This window comes from Micromys minutus (genome assembly GCF_963924665.1).
Source record: "Micromys minutus genome assembly, chromosome: 1".
NCBI lineage: Eukaryota > Metazoa > Chordata > Mammalia > Rodentia > Muridae > Micromys > Micromys minutus.
In genome coordinates, this window is record NC_137969.1 from 87,517,834 (window position 1) to 87,533,662 (window position 15,829).

The following is a 15,829-nucleotide window of genomic DNA, read 5'->3' on the forward strand; positions in this document are numbered from 1 at the left end:
TTACATTGTCTGTTTCCATGTCATGAGAGAATCGAGCCTTTGTTAGCAAATCTAGACCATAAGCAGGAGGCTATTTGCTTATCTTGGGAACCCCTGTTTTTAGGTGGTGCTTAAAGGGTATAAGAGGAAATTTCTTTGTTTTTCTCCTCAGTAAATTACACACAGACAATGGAGTGGCCAGACAGCTTTTGGTGACACCTGTTTTTCTCTTGGCCTTAAGGGTCTTTGCATTTATCTGCTCTTTTTAAAAACAAACAAAAAACTAGGTCCCTGATGCCTGTGTGTAGGCTACATGCTCGAATTTCTGTACTTTAGACTGACAGCTGGTGATTGCCACAGGCTCAAGGCCAAGAAGGTTACACTGAACTTACCACTCCTACATGTCCAGTTCTCAATTCTGCGGGTGTCATTCTCACTGTCATTCTGTGCCCGGGAAAGCCACCAAGCCCGCACATATAGGAGAAATACTTTGCCCTAGATATTTTAAGAAAGGCAACCCCAGTAGACAGGGGACAGATACAAATATTCCCAAAGGGAAATAGTACCTCTGAAGAATCAGAGAACTAGAAGGATTTCTAAGAATATCCCAAAAATGTAGAACCTAAAGCACAGATCAGACTTCTCAATAGACTCCACCCTCTTCTCCCCATCTTCTTCCTGACTCACCTGTCTAGCAATATAAAGTACATATTCCGTATTAATTCCAAGATACCTAAATCTCATGCTTTTATGTGCAGTGAGGGATAATATGCCATTTGGGGCCCAACTCACCCACCTCAATGATACTTGGGACAGAAGATGATGTGTAAGCATATGGCTCAGTGGGTGATGTCATCTCAGAGCTGATATTATTAGGTGAATAATCAGAAACATTTAAAGATGGCAGGCTGGGCTTCCAGGTCGTCTCTGAAGTGGAAGCACTGCCTGAAGTAGTAGGCAGTGTGACAGTCGGGGAAGTCTGTGGTTGTGAAAAAGTGTGTGGAGTTCCAGAGCCTGAAGGTATCCCAGAGGTATCTGTAAAGTTGACCATAGTCTCTGGAAAATACCAAAACAGTATATATGCATCTGTACAATATACTCAGAAACACACAATCACACTTGGTGAATTTCTGCACAGAAATAGGAATTTGGTGAGGGTATAGTTACTTTATATCTTAATCCTGACCCAATTCATTTCAAGCCAGCTGTTAGAACCATATCTATAATATAAAACAAGAGTGTCTACCCTTTCATTAACATTGTAACATGAAGTTATCATCACAAATATATTGGACTGCTTTTGTAACTAACTTGAGATGCATGAGGTCTGCAGGTATCTGTTTGGACATACAAGATCTAGAACGTAGTCATGGTGCACTCCAATTCTAACACTGAAGATTTTATCCTACAGAAGACCTTTAGATACTTTGACCTAGACCCACCTTCCACCACTTAGGAGAGAGCAGAGACATCAATCAATGGAATCCAATCTGATCCTTACTTATACCAGATGAACTTAGCATTAGTATGAGAATCAGTCCTATTCTGGATGGACTTGTCATGTATGGCCTACAAATGTTTCCAACATGGAGAAAGCTGTTTAGAACTTATTTAAGAATACCCTCTCTTGTATAATTGGTTTGTATGATCCCATCTGTGGTGGGGGAACATGCTGTACTAGCTGAGTGCTTCTGGTTACCTGAGATAGCTGGTGTGGTCTGACTGCTGTCTTGATAGATGAAGTAGTGGCTGGTACTTCCAGGGATGGTAGATGTGATATTTTCCTCAACGGACTCAGTTGTAGGAACTGATGAAGATATTTCTTGGGTAGAAGTCTCCGTGGCAACAGAAGTCAAGTTATTTAGATCTGTGAACCCAGAGGTTACAGGGAAATAAGGACAAGTTAGAACCTGACCTCGGAGCCTCATGACAACACCTGATTAAACTTCATGACTTTAGGTGAATCTGACTGGAACATTGTTGCTGCCCATGATAATGGAAAAATCATCAATAACGTATTCCTAGATATCAGATTAGTTTTCTATTACTAGGATTTCTCTAATGAAATATACTAAACATTTATAAGCACAGGAATGTCACAAATAACTAAAACTGTAGCAACACAGTTGTCAATGTTTGTGATGTGTTTAGCAAAATACCAAGATACAAAATATCACCTCTCTAAACAATACAAGGATTGAAAATGTGAGGAAGGCTATGTTCCTAGCTCCATTTCACACACTTTTCTTTTTTCTTTTCTTTCTTTCTTTTCTTTTCTTTTTTTTTTTTTTTTGGCTAAGTTCTATCGAATGTACTAATTATAATAAATAGTGTAGATTTGTACTTTCACTATAAAAAATCCCCTTACATAATTTTTTTATTCTCAGTCTTGCACATTTACAAACTTAAGGACCTTCAAACCCATTATCATTTCCTTTAAATGAAGAACTCAACTGCAGTGAGCAACCTGGAGATTTCTTTCAGGAGGTTCTCAGCTGGAACTCACCTTGATGGGACTAGAGAACTAAGAGTTCTGGTTTTCATTCTGTCTCATAGAAGAAGGACAGAAAGCTTTACCAGAACCACATACTCCAAGCATGCATACCTCAGTCTAATCCTTAAATACAGGTTGTTTTCTGTTTTTACATGAATTGTCAGTCATTAACAAATGAATAACTACTAATTTAGAATGACTCTTGATCTATGTATCCTATGAATACCCTTATGAGTGCCCTGGTACATTCTTCAATATATCCTTATACTTAGGAAGAAGAATCTTGACCTTGTACCTTATGTGTCCCATAGCCTGTTTTACTTCCTGTATAGACAAACCAGTATGACCGTCCCTTCTAGATCATACTTTGGAGACTACAAGTCTTTATACACCTAGCTCCAATGGCTCTTTGCTCAAATCCAGACCTGCATTAATCTGTGATGTTTCATTCTTCCAGTACCATAGTCTCATCCTCTCTAACTTCAGTACCATAATATGTACTTCCAAGGTCCAAGGGTAATTGTTTGAAGTGAAAGGGGTTAGCATATGGGTATATTAGTGTCCCATGTGTACATGCAAGATACCCCACACTGTAGACCTGAGCCATGTGAAGGAAGCAAGTCAGGAAAGTGGGCTGGGGCCAGTATCATTAGTAGAAAGAAGAGGAAAGAATTAGACTGGGGCCAAAACTGTGGGTAGGAAGAAGGGAAGAAAAGCAAGCTGGGGCCAAGGTTTATCTTGTCCTGACCAGTCACATATACTGAATTCCAAAAGTGTTAAAGTTCAAGATTCAAAGTTAGCTTTCTCAGTGACTGAGAAGGTGTATGGATAAGGTATGACGATGAGCTGTTTTAGTTTACAAGTTGGACTCAGCTATACATGTGAAGTTCAAGAATACAAGAGGATGTGGGCCTCTTTGTAAATTGTTTAGGAACTGATTCAGGCTCTATAGCTGACAACTGTAATACCATTTGCAAGGACACCTGAAGTATATCTCTAAACATTCCCGATTGAAATCTGTATTTTTCCCATTTTTAAGGCCAATAATAATGTAGGCTGATTAGTATTACCATCAACATCTAGAAGGAAGTCAGAATTTTAGCTTCTAGTCAACCCAAGGCCAAGAATGTTTTTCATAGGTGCTAGCCAGGGTTTCATCTCCTACATTTACCATCTTCCCAACCAGTAGCAAGCAGACTATATCAATATTGACTACAGAAATCGTGTTTTATTATGTGTCAGGTAAATAGGGGAAAATGCAATATTACTATCTTCATTCTAAAAATGAAAAACCTCTGTCATCAAGTTGTTGGTCAGGGGAAGAATATAAGATCATTTGGGTAAGCAAATGTCGGTCTTGCTGACTTGGTCATTGTTAAGGATCTCAACATGAATTTATTATAAGGGCAAGTGGTGGTAGCACTCAGACATCGAATTAAAGGAATCATATTCTCAATGCACCATTCTAAGATATCCCTTGAGTTCCCCCCTGAAATCCTTCTTTCTGCCCACACCCTCCTTGCTCGACTCAAACACGTCAATTCCTGGGAATCCCATCTGGTCTAGGTTGGCCCAACCCCAAAGGAAACCAGGCCAGGCTGAGATGATGTCATGCTTTTGAACCCCTCCCCCAAGGGGCCTCCTTCACCCAGACAAACAATTTTGAACTTTTCCAGATGTGAAGAAAGACCCGCTGCTAGTTCTAAAGACAGAGGTGACTGTTCCAGAACAGCGAATCAACTCCAGATCCAAGCTAGCCATGGACCCACTGGGGATAGGCTCCCAGCTGTAGCAGCCTCATCCCTCCCACTCTTTGGCCAGACTGCAAATGAAAAGAGGACCCAAGACAGATGTATAGCTCTAAACCTAGGGTAAGCAGCAAAGCTTGTGAGGCTACAAGAACAGAACAAAGAAGAGGGACAGAAAGCAAGGCTAAGTGAAGAGCTATATAAGAACTAGCTTACCAAGAAGACTACCATAACCCTAGGTCAGGAGCCACTCCTGACTTACAAACTACAGCATAGCTCCTTCTGTGATATATCCCTGGGCCTTACCCTATAGAGCTCTTCTGGAGAACTAAGGGTCATAAAGGAAGGCTCTACTAAGGCTGGCAATGTGTCTCTTTGTTCTCTCTTTCTTCTTATATTCACTACTCTAAACCATCAAACACTGGCCTGGCCTTTTTTCTCCGAATTTCTTATTCCCGTGCTGTAAGACAAGACTGCACTCCCTAAAAGCCTTTCAGATGCTGAAAAACAAAGAAGGAAACGTTTCTTCCATTCCACTTGGACATGAGGAAGAGCCCCTCTCTCAGTCCTCAGGAAACTAAGTAACTCAGAACTAAGTAAAATCCTGCTCCTGAATTTAGTTCCTAATCTGTCCCGTGCCACCTCAAAGACTCTAACCTAGTTATTCTAGTAGCTATGTAGGTATGGTCTACCACATATGTGCCAAAGGGGGCCAGAAGAAATGGTCGGATCCCCTGGTACCAGAGTTACAGAAGATTGTAAGCTGCCAAATGGAAACTGAGCCTGCATCCTCTGAAGTAACAGCAAATGCTCTCAATCACTAAGTCATCCTTCTAGTCTCTTCCTGTCAATCTTCACTTAGCAAAATTGGAACAAGACAGGAGACAAGCTATTGGCAAGTTATTAAATGATGATTTTAAGACACCAACAGATATAACACCAAATTTTTTTTCTAGTGAAATTCACAGCAATCTTACAGGTACTTACTTAGGTAATACAATATTAATATAAGTCTGGTTATTCTGATATTCTAGTCAAATCTGAAAATTAAAAACATATAGGGAAAAGCAACAGCTGAAAATTAAGAAACTAAAATTTTAAAATGAAAAACAGACACTTGAGTCATGAAAGTTAAAGTCCGTAGGGTAGGTACTCTGAAGAAGCAAAATATTTACTTAATATTAGTAATGAGATTTTATTTTTTATTCCAGCTTTTATAAAACTAGCATACATACATACATACATACATACATATATATCATATATGTATATATATATTCTGGTTTTAATGAAAAGGTTACATATTCTAAAAGATTTGGTAAGTTATTACTTAGATAAGTAATTTTTCAAACATTCTTAGTCTAATTTTTTCAGATATCTTTAGTTTTAGAGATGGGGGTTTGTTTGTTGTCTTGTTTTGTTTTTCCTTTAGAGAGATGTCACGTATCCCAGGCTTACTGACACTTTATGTAACTCTCTTTAGCTAAGAATGGTGTTACACTCCTGTTCTCCCTGTCTAAGACTCCTGAACACTGAGATTACTGGGGTGCACCACCACACCAGGATGGTTTTAGTTATTTTCTGATGATTTTTTCCTGATCATTTCCTCAGCCAGCCCCTAGCCAGCACATTTCTGAATATACCTGTGGTGAAGTCACATCCCTAAGAGGTGAGCCACTGGACTACCATTTTGAAGGCAGAACTGCCCAAAGACAAAGAGGACAACCAAGCCTTGCAGATAGATGTTCCTGCTGTTTCTATCCTATGTCCTATGTGTGGCTCCAAGGCAATTGAGAACTTTAAAACCTCTCCTGTAAAATGAAATCAAAGTAGGCCCTGCCTCCTGGTTGTTCTGAGGAACAAAGAAGGCAAGGAAATACAAAGAAGCCAGACTGTCCGGTCTTTGACTATCGTCATGAAAGGGTTCTTCCTTCTGCTTTTGCAGAGCAGAACTTATCTCTGTCACTCATCTGGCACAAAGTCCCACAAGTCACTTCCTCAGGAGAGGTTTAACTGTCTTTCTCCTCAACTAAGATATAAATTTTCTTGAATGTCAAGACTTTTTTTTTTTTTTAACCATAGATGATGTATTTTATTTGGGATGCTTGGCAGATCCTGCAATGTCAGGACAGGCAACAGGGTTGAGCAGTACTGTTCACTCTCACCACCCACAGCATTCTAGTTTCATTATTTATTACTATTAATTATTATTATTAATGTGTGTGACAAAGAGAGAGTAGAGGAAGGGAGGGGAAAAGTGAAAGAGAGGGAGAGAGACAGAGGCAAAGACACACACACACAGAGGAGGAGGGGGAGGGAGATGCACGCAGACAAGGATGTACCACAGCACACACAGAGATCAGAGGACAATTTACAGTCACTTTTCTCCTACCATTTGGGTTCTGGGGATCAAACTCAGGTCCTTAAATTGCATGGGAAACACTTTTACCCACTGAGCCATCTTGCTGGCCCTAACGTTCTGTTCAAAGAGGAAATTTATTAAATTAGGGAGTGACTATGTGAAGATATCCAATTATCTCCATATAATGAGGAAAATTTTAGAATCCAATTTACATTGCCAAAGATCTGATTTTATTTCACCCAGATGAGGAGTTGGCAAACTCTAGCTCCTAAGACAAGTTCTGTGCTAGGGTTGATACTGTGTGGTCAGTCAGTCAGTCAAACATGCCATCTATGTTTTCAAGTGTCATAAAATTATATGCATCAGAAGCCACTTCAGGATCCCAAGCTCGGGATGCTTTCTGATTACCCTACATAGAAAAAGTTTGTAAACAACCCTCTTAGAGACTAATTTCATTTTCATAGTAAGTGCATTTTTTTTCCTTAAGCACCACAAACATGCAAAGGATCTTACAAAGTTCTGAAGAAAACACAAAATAAGGGACCATTTGACTCCTTTCCTCCTTTAGGCCTTAGCATTGATGTAATTTACACAAATCTCTCTAGGACTGGGGCTGACTAGACAGGTCTTTAGAGATTTTCATGTAAACTGGATTCATCTTGGGGCAATCCAAATAATAGAAACAGGACAATGATTAGAAGTTAGCAAAAGGCTAATTTCACAGGGACACAGATGGAGAACTAAATGCAGTTTGATACTTTTTTATGGGATGAGCTCATTAGTAGGTAAGTCAGCAATCAAAAAAAAAAAACAAAAAAAAAAAAAAAACCTTATCAGAGTCACATCACACCTGTTATGCACCATGAGTTTGAGCCATTGTTGGACTAGAACAAAGGGCTCAACAGAAACTTTCCTTAGTTTCAGAGGTAAGGCAGAGTAGTCAGCATAAACTGGACTGAGTATCCACACGACCCTGAGATTTCCCCACTATATTCAAATAGCTCTTCTTCCTCCTGTCACTTCTGTGGATCCTACGGAGACCGACATTGCTTCTACTTGGATTTCTTTCATTTTTCTGGTGCCATTCATTCCTGGATGGCCACTGAGTGCTGTGGTCACTATTATCATTTCTACAGGTCAGCCAGCCAAGCAGCATTTTCTTCAGTCTCCCGAGTCCTTCTCTGGCAAACTTTCTATGCTTGGGCACTTTTTGCTAGAGGTTTAAAAGCATGGAGTGAAATTTCAGAGTAGGCAGAAGAGAGAGTGGCACATCTTGAAATTTAGTTAATACTGTGCTAATGAAGCCATTCTATAAGAAATCTCCCTTTAAAGCTTCCGGCTCGGCAGAGCTTCACCCTTTTTTGTTCTCTTGACCCACCTGACTTAAGACTCTACTTCCCACTTAGCCACCCTGCCTCCTGCCTGCCCTTGAACATTGAGAACTTGCCTAACATTCTGAGATTTCTTACCCAAAGAAGCGTTTACACATTTTCTTAAGCAATGGAGCAAAACTACCTAGAGATAACTACTTTTCTAAGGGGCTTGCTTGTATTTTCCACTCCAGGAAGTAGCAGACTTCCCAGTTAAGCCAGGAGGCCTTTTCCTTTGCATCACTAGGGAAATGATTCATTCCCTGCCCATCCCAAGTGCAGGTCCAGGAAAGTACCTTGCCAGGCCTTCCAATTTGTTTACCTCACCCCAAGATGCATGCAGCATTCTCCTTGTGGCACAGCCAGGACACTTGATAGCAAATTTAAAGACACTAAGTCTTTATTTTTTAGCCAACATAAAAAGAAAATATTATCATTAGAAACCTCAAAGCTTCCCCCTACCCATAATATGTAAATTCTGCCCTGGCCACTATGGACATTTCTTTTAGAGATGAATTTGTGTTCTTTTTCTGTCCCTTCACATTTTTAATTTGCCACATTACAGGACATTTAGATAGATGAACCAAGGTCAACAAGAGAAGGAAACCCAAGTACTGGAGCCTTGAGCTGAGGAACCCTGAAAGTAAGCTCAGCCCCTCAGACCTGAAATCCCAAGAAAATTAAGCAAGATCATCAACAGTGGAATCTGCTCCCCTTTTGCTTATTTTTTTCCAGAATCTTGTCCCCAACTTTATCTGCTACAATTTTGGTGCTCCTTACTCTGAGCTTTTGGAGACAAAGACTACTCAAGAAAGGAAAGCAGTAAGGGTAACTCAAAAGAACAGGTCCAAGGGTGTGGAGCCAGAGGGATAAGGGAGAGGCCTAGAGTCTTGCCTGCTTATCAGCTGACCAAGATGAAGAAGTACATTTGCAAAGGTTGTAAAGCCTGGTCTAGTTCTTCAAGGGAGAGTACTCAAATTGCTGAACTACTTGGCAGTCCCTAAACTCTTACTCCTCCTTACTATCTAGCAGGGAGTAAAGGGCGGAGGCTTTTCCCTTCTGGAGAAATATCTGATAAAAGTCTTTTCCCTTTTCTTTTTCCCTTCTTACATGCAGCCCCAGTCCAGATATAGTTGTGGGATCATCAGATTCAAAGAATCCAAAGGAAGAAAAGGAATGTGGGTAGAAGCTGGAGGTAGTGTTAGAGTAAAGGAAAAGACAGGCCCGGGGGAAGGTTAAAAGGGTTCTTAGTTATCTGAAAGACTTTTAGGTCAGTGGGAGCATTAAAGTATTACCTGGTTGTCCCCAGTCACAACCCAGACTCTGGTCACTGATTTCTCTTACCCCTGAAAAAGTGACACTTGTGGTTGCCTAGTAGGTGCTTACATTAGCTTCTCACAGAACAGAAGAGACCTATCTCTTATTAATGACTTTCCCATTCTGCACCAAATTTCCCAATAGCAACAGCACAGTTGTTTACTATGGGCATTTTAAATTACATAAGTTATTGGTTTAATTTATTCCAGGACAGAAAATAATAGTATTAACAAACAAAAGAATCTCAACACAAACTCTAGGAAGTTCTTGGAGAAAGTACAGAGCCTTGGCTGGCTTATGAAGTCTAGCTGGGTTGGGAATGGTGTCCCCAGTCCTGCCCTTTACCCTAAAGCTGAGACACTGATATCTTCAGCATATTTCCCCAAGGTTTGCAGAAGGTTTTTTTTTTTTTTTTTTTTTTTGCTCCCTCCACCCTGTTCCCTTCAGCCCAAGACAAGGCTGACACTGGCCAGCTGAGGAAATAAGAAAAGACAGCTCTCCACCCAGGCTTGGGTCAGTGCTGAGCTGAGTAACCAAAAGAGTACTGCAGACCATCTGATGAGGACTCCAGCCCGCGGTCACCCGCGTGTACACAATGTAGCATCATTCTGGTCTTTCCAGTCTAAGCAAGTTTTACTCCATCTAAATGGACATGTCCAGGGCTGTCAATCAAGGGAGCTGAGAACATAACTGAACTTCTCAGCCAGCTCTCTCTGGGGTGGACCTAAAGGCAACGACACAGAAGACTGGGAGCAGAGAGGTCTTGTGGGTGGAACCAGGTCACTCTACAGAGCCATGGTGAGTGACCGTTAAGATGTACAGATGGGGATTTAGGAGCCCCAAAATTAAAAGCAAAATGAGTGATTCACAACACTGAAAAATCTCAAAAGGACATGAGTTGGGATGAAGAAAAGCATCTTCCAGTGCAATAAAGTTTGCTATAGACTGAGTAAAAACTATATTTTACCAACCTAAGAGGGGAAGAGCTTAAGAAGTAAGAGTATGCGTGGGCAACAGGAGGTGTCTTGGCCTGTCCACTAGCTTTAGAATCTGAAGGGAAGCAGAGCAAGAAAATTGCAAAGAGCGAAGGATGTATGTTTGTGCATGAGGAGGACTGGTGAGCAGAAGGACTCCGTGTGTACACCAAACCACCTCCCTACTAGCATCTGCATGGGTTCTGCAGGGGCGACTCTAGCTTTCTAATCTGAAATTTAAAATTGTCCTTTTTTCTCTCTCTGCCTGTTCTTTATTCCAGACTCCTCCACTAACATCCCTCAGTCCTCCTTGAAGGTTTCCTGGCCCTTATTGGGAATGGCTACCCTCACCAATTCTTTACGTTCATGTGTTCATGTCCTGGGACCAATGGTTGCCTGGACTCTTCTCTGGACCACTCTGGGCCCTTGCTTCCTCAATTAAGGAGAGCTACGGAACTTTTCCTTCCTTCTGCCTGCGTTCTAGCTCCAACTTTGAGCTTTGCACCTTCAGCCACGCAGAGGAGCTGGCATCCCCCAGCACTCCCAGAGTAAGCTCACACCTAGTTCCAGCGAAGGATTCCCAGGTGAGGTCAGCGGCTGGTTTCTTCCCTCCTCCCGGCCCATAGCCTGGCGCCCCCTTAGCCCTCAGCTGTTAATACTCACGCAGCAGACTCATCAGGCAGAGAGCTACCGAGCCCCATGGCAGCAGGAGCCCCGCGCGCGCGCCCCTGTGGACCTGCATTCTCGTGCACCGCTCCGGAGATGCGCTCGGTGCAGGAGGCGGCCCGGCGCGGGACACGCTCCTCCGCCCTGCGCAGGGGTGGGGGATACTGGCTCTCCTCCCCTGCTCCCTGTCCGGAGGGGGTGGGGGATGCTGGCTTATGCCCTCCCTGTTGCGTCTTGGTGAGGCCAGCCCCTCTCCTTGGCTGTTGCTGGAGTTCCGGGTCTACTCAGAGGCCCTAGACCTGAGCAGTGAGGTTGGGGCTGCAGACAGATGACCTGGAAGATTGCCAAGTCAGCCGCTAGCTAACTGGGCAGATCGGACAGTAGGTCTTTAAACTGCTCTATTTCACTTTTAACCCTGTGTCATCTTGGTTGCATCTGGGCAGGGTCAAATTTCTCCTTTCTGAATTCTTTATTTTCAAGTTTTAAGTGTGGTAGGAAGCCGCTGTTACGTCTGAGCTTACAGGAGTAAGATTTTCAGCTAAGCAGGAAGTAATACAAATCCAAGACATGATATTCACAGTAGCTAGAATCTGTGCTGCATGTTGAAAGTGACCAGAGCAGGAATAGAGCACTAATAGCCTTTTCACATGTCCGGCCCATCTACTATCCTGCCATCTCTTTTTTATAGTCATTTTTCAGCATCCACAGGATTTATATGAATTTTCCTGTGATCATCCCCATTTTCCTAGTTATTTGGGTCATAGCGATTGTCAATACCATAAGGACAGTATAGCTACTCCATAGCACATGGTTTTTCTCCAGTGTCCCTCTTCATCCCTGGATCTCAGTTTCCTGGTTCTATGGGAGCTTTACTTGTTCTCCCTTCAGACAAAGGATTCCTTGGGTTCCTACCCTCCCCTACCTAACATACCTTTGAGCACTCCTTGTGCTTCCCCAAGCAGCGGTTCTTCAAGTGGGTGCAGTGGATTGCACGGCTCTGGTTGGGAGGTCAGACTAGTCACAGGTCAGGGAGATCAAGGCAGGAGGTTAGAAGAGCAAGACAAGGCCGATGGCAGCAGCAGGTAGGAGTCAGGATCAGGCACAGAGGGGTCTGTGATGATGACCACAAATACTTAGCCCTACCTTTCCTATACTGTCTGCTCACGTAGCCTAAAGGGAGAGAGATCAGACAAACACCCGAGAGTTCTTTCTGTATTTATTCCTCTGAAGATCTAACACCAGGAGGGACGTGGATTTGTTTGTGTGTGTTGTCTATCCCGGGCCTAATACACCTTTGGGTTGAGAAGAAGAGTATCAGTCTTCAGACCCAAACTCTTAGTTACGTATCATACCATTGAAACAAGGAGCGGAGGTTTCGTCACAATAAAGGCAGAGGCTGACTGAGCACAATGGCATTAAGTGAGTTTGTGTCAAAGTGCAGCTGACATTTAGTGATAGAGAACCTGAAGGCAGGGTCGGAAAGGATTGCAAAATGGGCTTTTAAAATTAAATTTTGGTCCTTGGGACATGAACTAGCAAGAAATTACTACTACATCTAATTCTTCAGCTTCAAAAGTGGATTTGCTTCAGGTACCTACATTTTGCTCATCATTTCATGGTAGGTAAACTGTCCTGTGTGGAAAAGGAATTGGTTCATTACTTCCTTTATTTACTTCCAGATGTTTTCTCTGTTAGTTTCATTCATTAGTTAAAGTATTTTGAGACAGGATCTTACTCTGTAGCCCAAACTGGCCTTGGACGCAAAAGAATCCTACCTCAGCTTCCTGCATGGCAAGATTATAGGTATGTGCCATTGTTCCAGACTCTCTGGTTACTTTAAATATCTATTGTCTTTTGGACCATGGGAAATGGGACCCTAACTTCTTAACTAGCTTTGGGAGCAGAGTGGGGGAGGAGAGTGAGAGATATTGATCCCATGCAAAAGTTTCTGAAAGCAAAACCCACACAGAACTAGAATCAAGGCTGAGTGCCAAGAATCTTAACTTGTAGTATGTGCTGTCTGCCATTCTTATGCGTGCTAAAGTTCAAGAGGTCCTGAAAGGAAAAGAATACCTCCCAAGTGTAAGTGTAAGGACAAAGCAGTGTTCAGCATCAGGTAAGGAAAGGGAATTTAGACATCTGGGGGTTTAGAAATCCATTCCATGGAGAAACCAAAACTATAATTTTTCTGGTCTGCAGAACCCTCAGCATGCAGTCACTGAGACACATCACTCAGCTCGCACACCTTCTCCCAGCACATGTCCAAGTCCACCTACTCCCTCAACCTCCTGACAACTCAGACCGGGTAGAATTGAGCAGTCATTTCTCCTTTAGTCCCAGCCTGCCCCTCAACATCCCTGCTGTCACACTTCATTCCCTAAGCTGATTCCAGAAGACATTAGTTATTACAGCTGCCCCACTCAAGGCCGAGGGTGTCAAAAGGAAAGTATCAAGAGCTGCTCAGCGGGACCCTTGGTGAGGTCTTACAGGTCCTGACCACACACCGACTGTCCTGTACTTTCCCATCCTCTGCAAAACCGACTTCATACCAGGCAAAAATAGACTGTGGCATATATAATGCCATTGATGTGAAAAACAGCAAATATCTTAGTTACTTTAACAAAATGTCTGAGGCTTGATACTTTATAAAGAAGAGAGAATGCTAGAAGCAGGATGATGAGGAAATAAAAGTCATTTTTAGCTATATTAGCAAGTTTGAGTCCAGACTGTATACAGGACCCTGTTTCAAAGGAATTTCCCCTCCCATTAAAAAAAAGAAAACTTAAAAACAAGAACAGAAATGTATTTTGCTTCATGGTTCTAGAGTATTAGTAGTTTAAGTGCCTGCATCAACTATGTCTGTTGAGAACCTTTTTGGTTACATTATAGCATGTCAGAGGGACTCACATGATAAGACAAATGAGCTTAAAGCTCACTCAGTCTGGATCCCGACCACTTCCCTGGATAGCCCATTCATCTTTAAATGGGTTCATTTGCCCAGAAGGGCAGAGCCCCCAAATACTATTAAGATCTAAATTTGCAAATTAGGATATGAAATTTAGCAAAAAAAAAAAAAAAAAAAAAAGAACTATAGAGGTTAAAGATTTTAATAAGTTTAAATCAGATTTTAAAAGTCTGAAGTTTAAAATACATTCGTCATTTTGTCTTTATAATCCAAGACTTAACACCTTTATATAAAATTAGTAAGGAGTTGAATCTCAGCTTACATGTTAAGTTACTTTTTATGGACATTAATGAAGCATTTTTAAAATTTCTATCTTTTGAGTTCCATACTTTGGGACTACAGCTTCTGCCATTACCCATGCTGCAAATATTCTTTTTAAATTTGTTGAAAGCACTCAGGGACTGTCCCAGTATGCAAAGATCCTTATGGTGGCAATGCCAGGTACTGGAGAGGAGCAGTGAGAATCCACACTCTAAAAGTGAACCCCTCCTTTGCTCTTAGACATAATCAGACCAGCACGTACTGACAGTAAATTTTGGAACATTTGGTCTGCTTATTCTCAGACTCAGTGTCTTGTGAGGAATTATCTTGATGCTGTGGCTGTCTCAATGGCAGGCAACCCATTCTAAAGGATGCAGACCAGGGATGTTCAGACCACATTATTATGAGGCAGTCACAAAGGTTATTTGGGGCATAAAATGCCAGAATCAAGAGACAAGAGTTGGGGAAGTCTAATCCTCTTAGGATGGGGGGCAAATACATGCATCATCTGGATCTTGTGTTTTCAACAGGAGGTTGTAACTTATATTAGGATGAGAAAAGAGGCTATGGAATAAGGCAGTCAAGTACAGTTGTTTTACTGGAAGAGGCCTGGCCTGAGACTCACTTACACATACATAGCTTATCAATATTATGGGCTGCCATCTTTTTTTGTCAGCATTTCTGGGACAGAACATATAGGGGCCAGAACAAGGTCAGCAATAAATAAGCAGTTTAGAAGTAACTTAGCTCTTGGCCCAGAGATGACATGGTATTACTACCTTGGTTATGGTTTGCTTTCCTGTTTCTTTCAACTTGTGAGCCACACTCTACTTTGTTTCATCATTCTGTAATGTATTTTATATATTTGTAATTTTCCATGTCACTTGTTACTGACTTCCTATTTTTAGCACATGTTCTGAATTCTGTCAGTGTCTTACAAGTTACTATAATCTACAGTTAATGTATCCGATGAGTTCTTTTCTGTTTTCTTGTCTTCTGTGGCAGAGTTGAATGTTTTGTGTTGACAGAACAAGTGTACCACCAAGAAGAGGATAGAAGGGTGGGCATTAAACTGAGAAATGTAGCAGAAATGTAGCTCAGTTAAATGACAATTAACTGACAGAAATCTGTGCCCACATATTATTCATACAGAGTAAGAAGCTTGAGCTTTTTTTTTTTTTTTTTTTTTTTTTTTTTTTTTTTTTTTTTTTCCGTCTCATTTCCTCTCTACTGACCTGACCTGAGATTTTAGTTATTTGCCAGATTCATGTGATGGCTCATCTGCCCTTTGCAACATGCACGTCTCACGCTGCCTGCATTGTTCTCTTATTTAATTTCATTTTCAGTAAGGCCTATGTTTTTCAGACAAGTCACCTCTTTATGTTCTTCAGAACTACCCTCTTTTTGGATCTTTTTTCTTCAGTAAATAATAATAAAAAATGATAATAGATTATCTGATCCTCTTTCAAATTATCCTCTTAGATTTTTAAATTTTCTCCTTCCCGCTCTTTTCTCCTCTCTTTGTTATTTTTGTTTGTTTGTTTATTTTTGAGGCAGGATTTTATTATGTTGCCTAAGCAGCCTTCAAATTCAGGGTTTTACAGCCTCTGCCTGCTCAGTGCCAGGATAACAAGCTTCACCCCGACACTTTGCTCCACTCCTTTGAATTATGATTGAAATGATTACACAGATT

The 15,829-nt window shown here is 41.5% G+C and overlaps 1 protein-coding gene across 2 annotated transcripts in view; it reads right to left on the reverse strand.

Annotated features, from left to right (window-relative positions):
• The window catches only part of CD34 (CD34 molecule), a 22,254-nt gene extending 11,190 nt beyond the window's left edge, over positions 1–11,064 (reverse strand). For both annotated transcript variants that reach the window (XM_080932927.1, XM_080932928.1), the window contains exons 1-3: positions 10,908–11,064; positions 1,679–1,846; positions 776–1,035 (exon numbers count right to left, since the gene is read on the reverse strand). In XM_080932927.1, coding sequence (XP_080789053.1) covers positions 776–1,035; positions 1,679–1,846; positions 10,908–10,986 — 507 coding nt within the window. In that variant the 5' untranslated portion in view covers positions 10,987–11,064. The remainder of the gene's footprint in view (positions 1–775; positions 1,036–1,678; positions 1,847–10,907) is intronic.
• Positions 11,065–15,829: the final 4,765 nt, after the last annotated feature.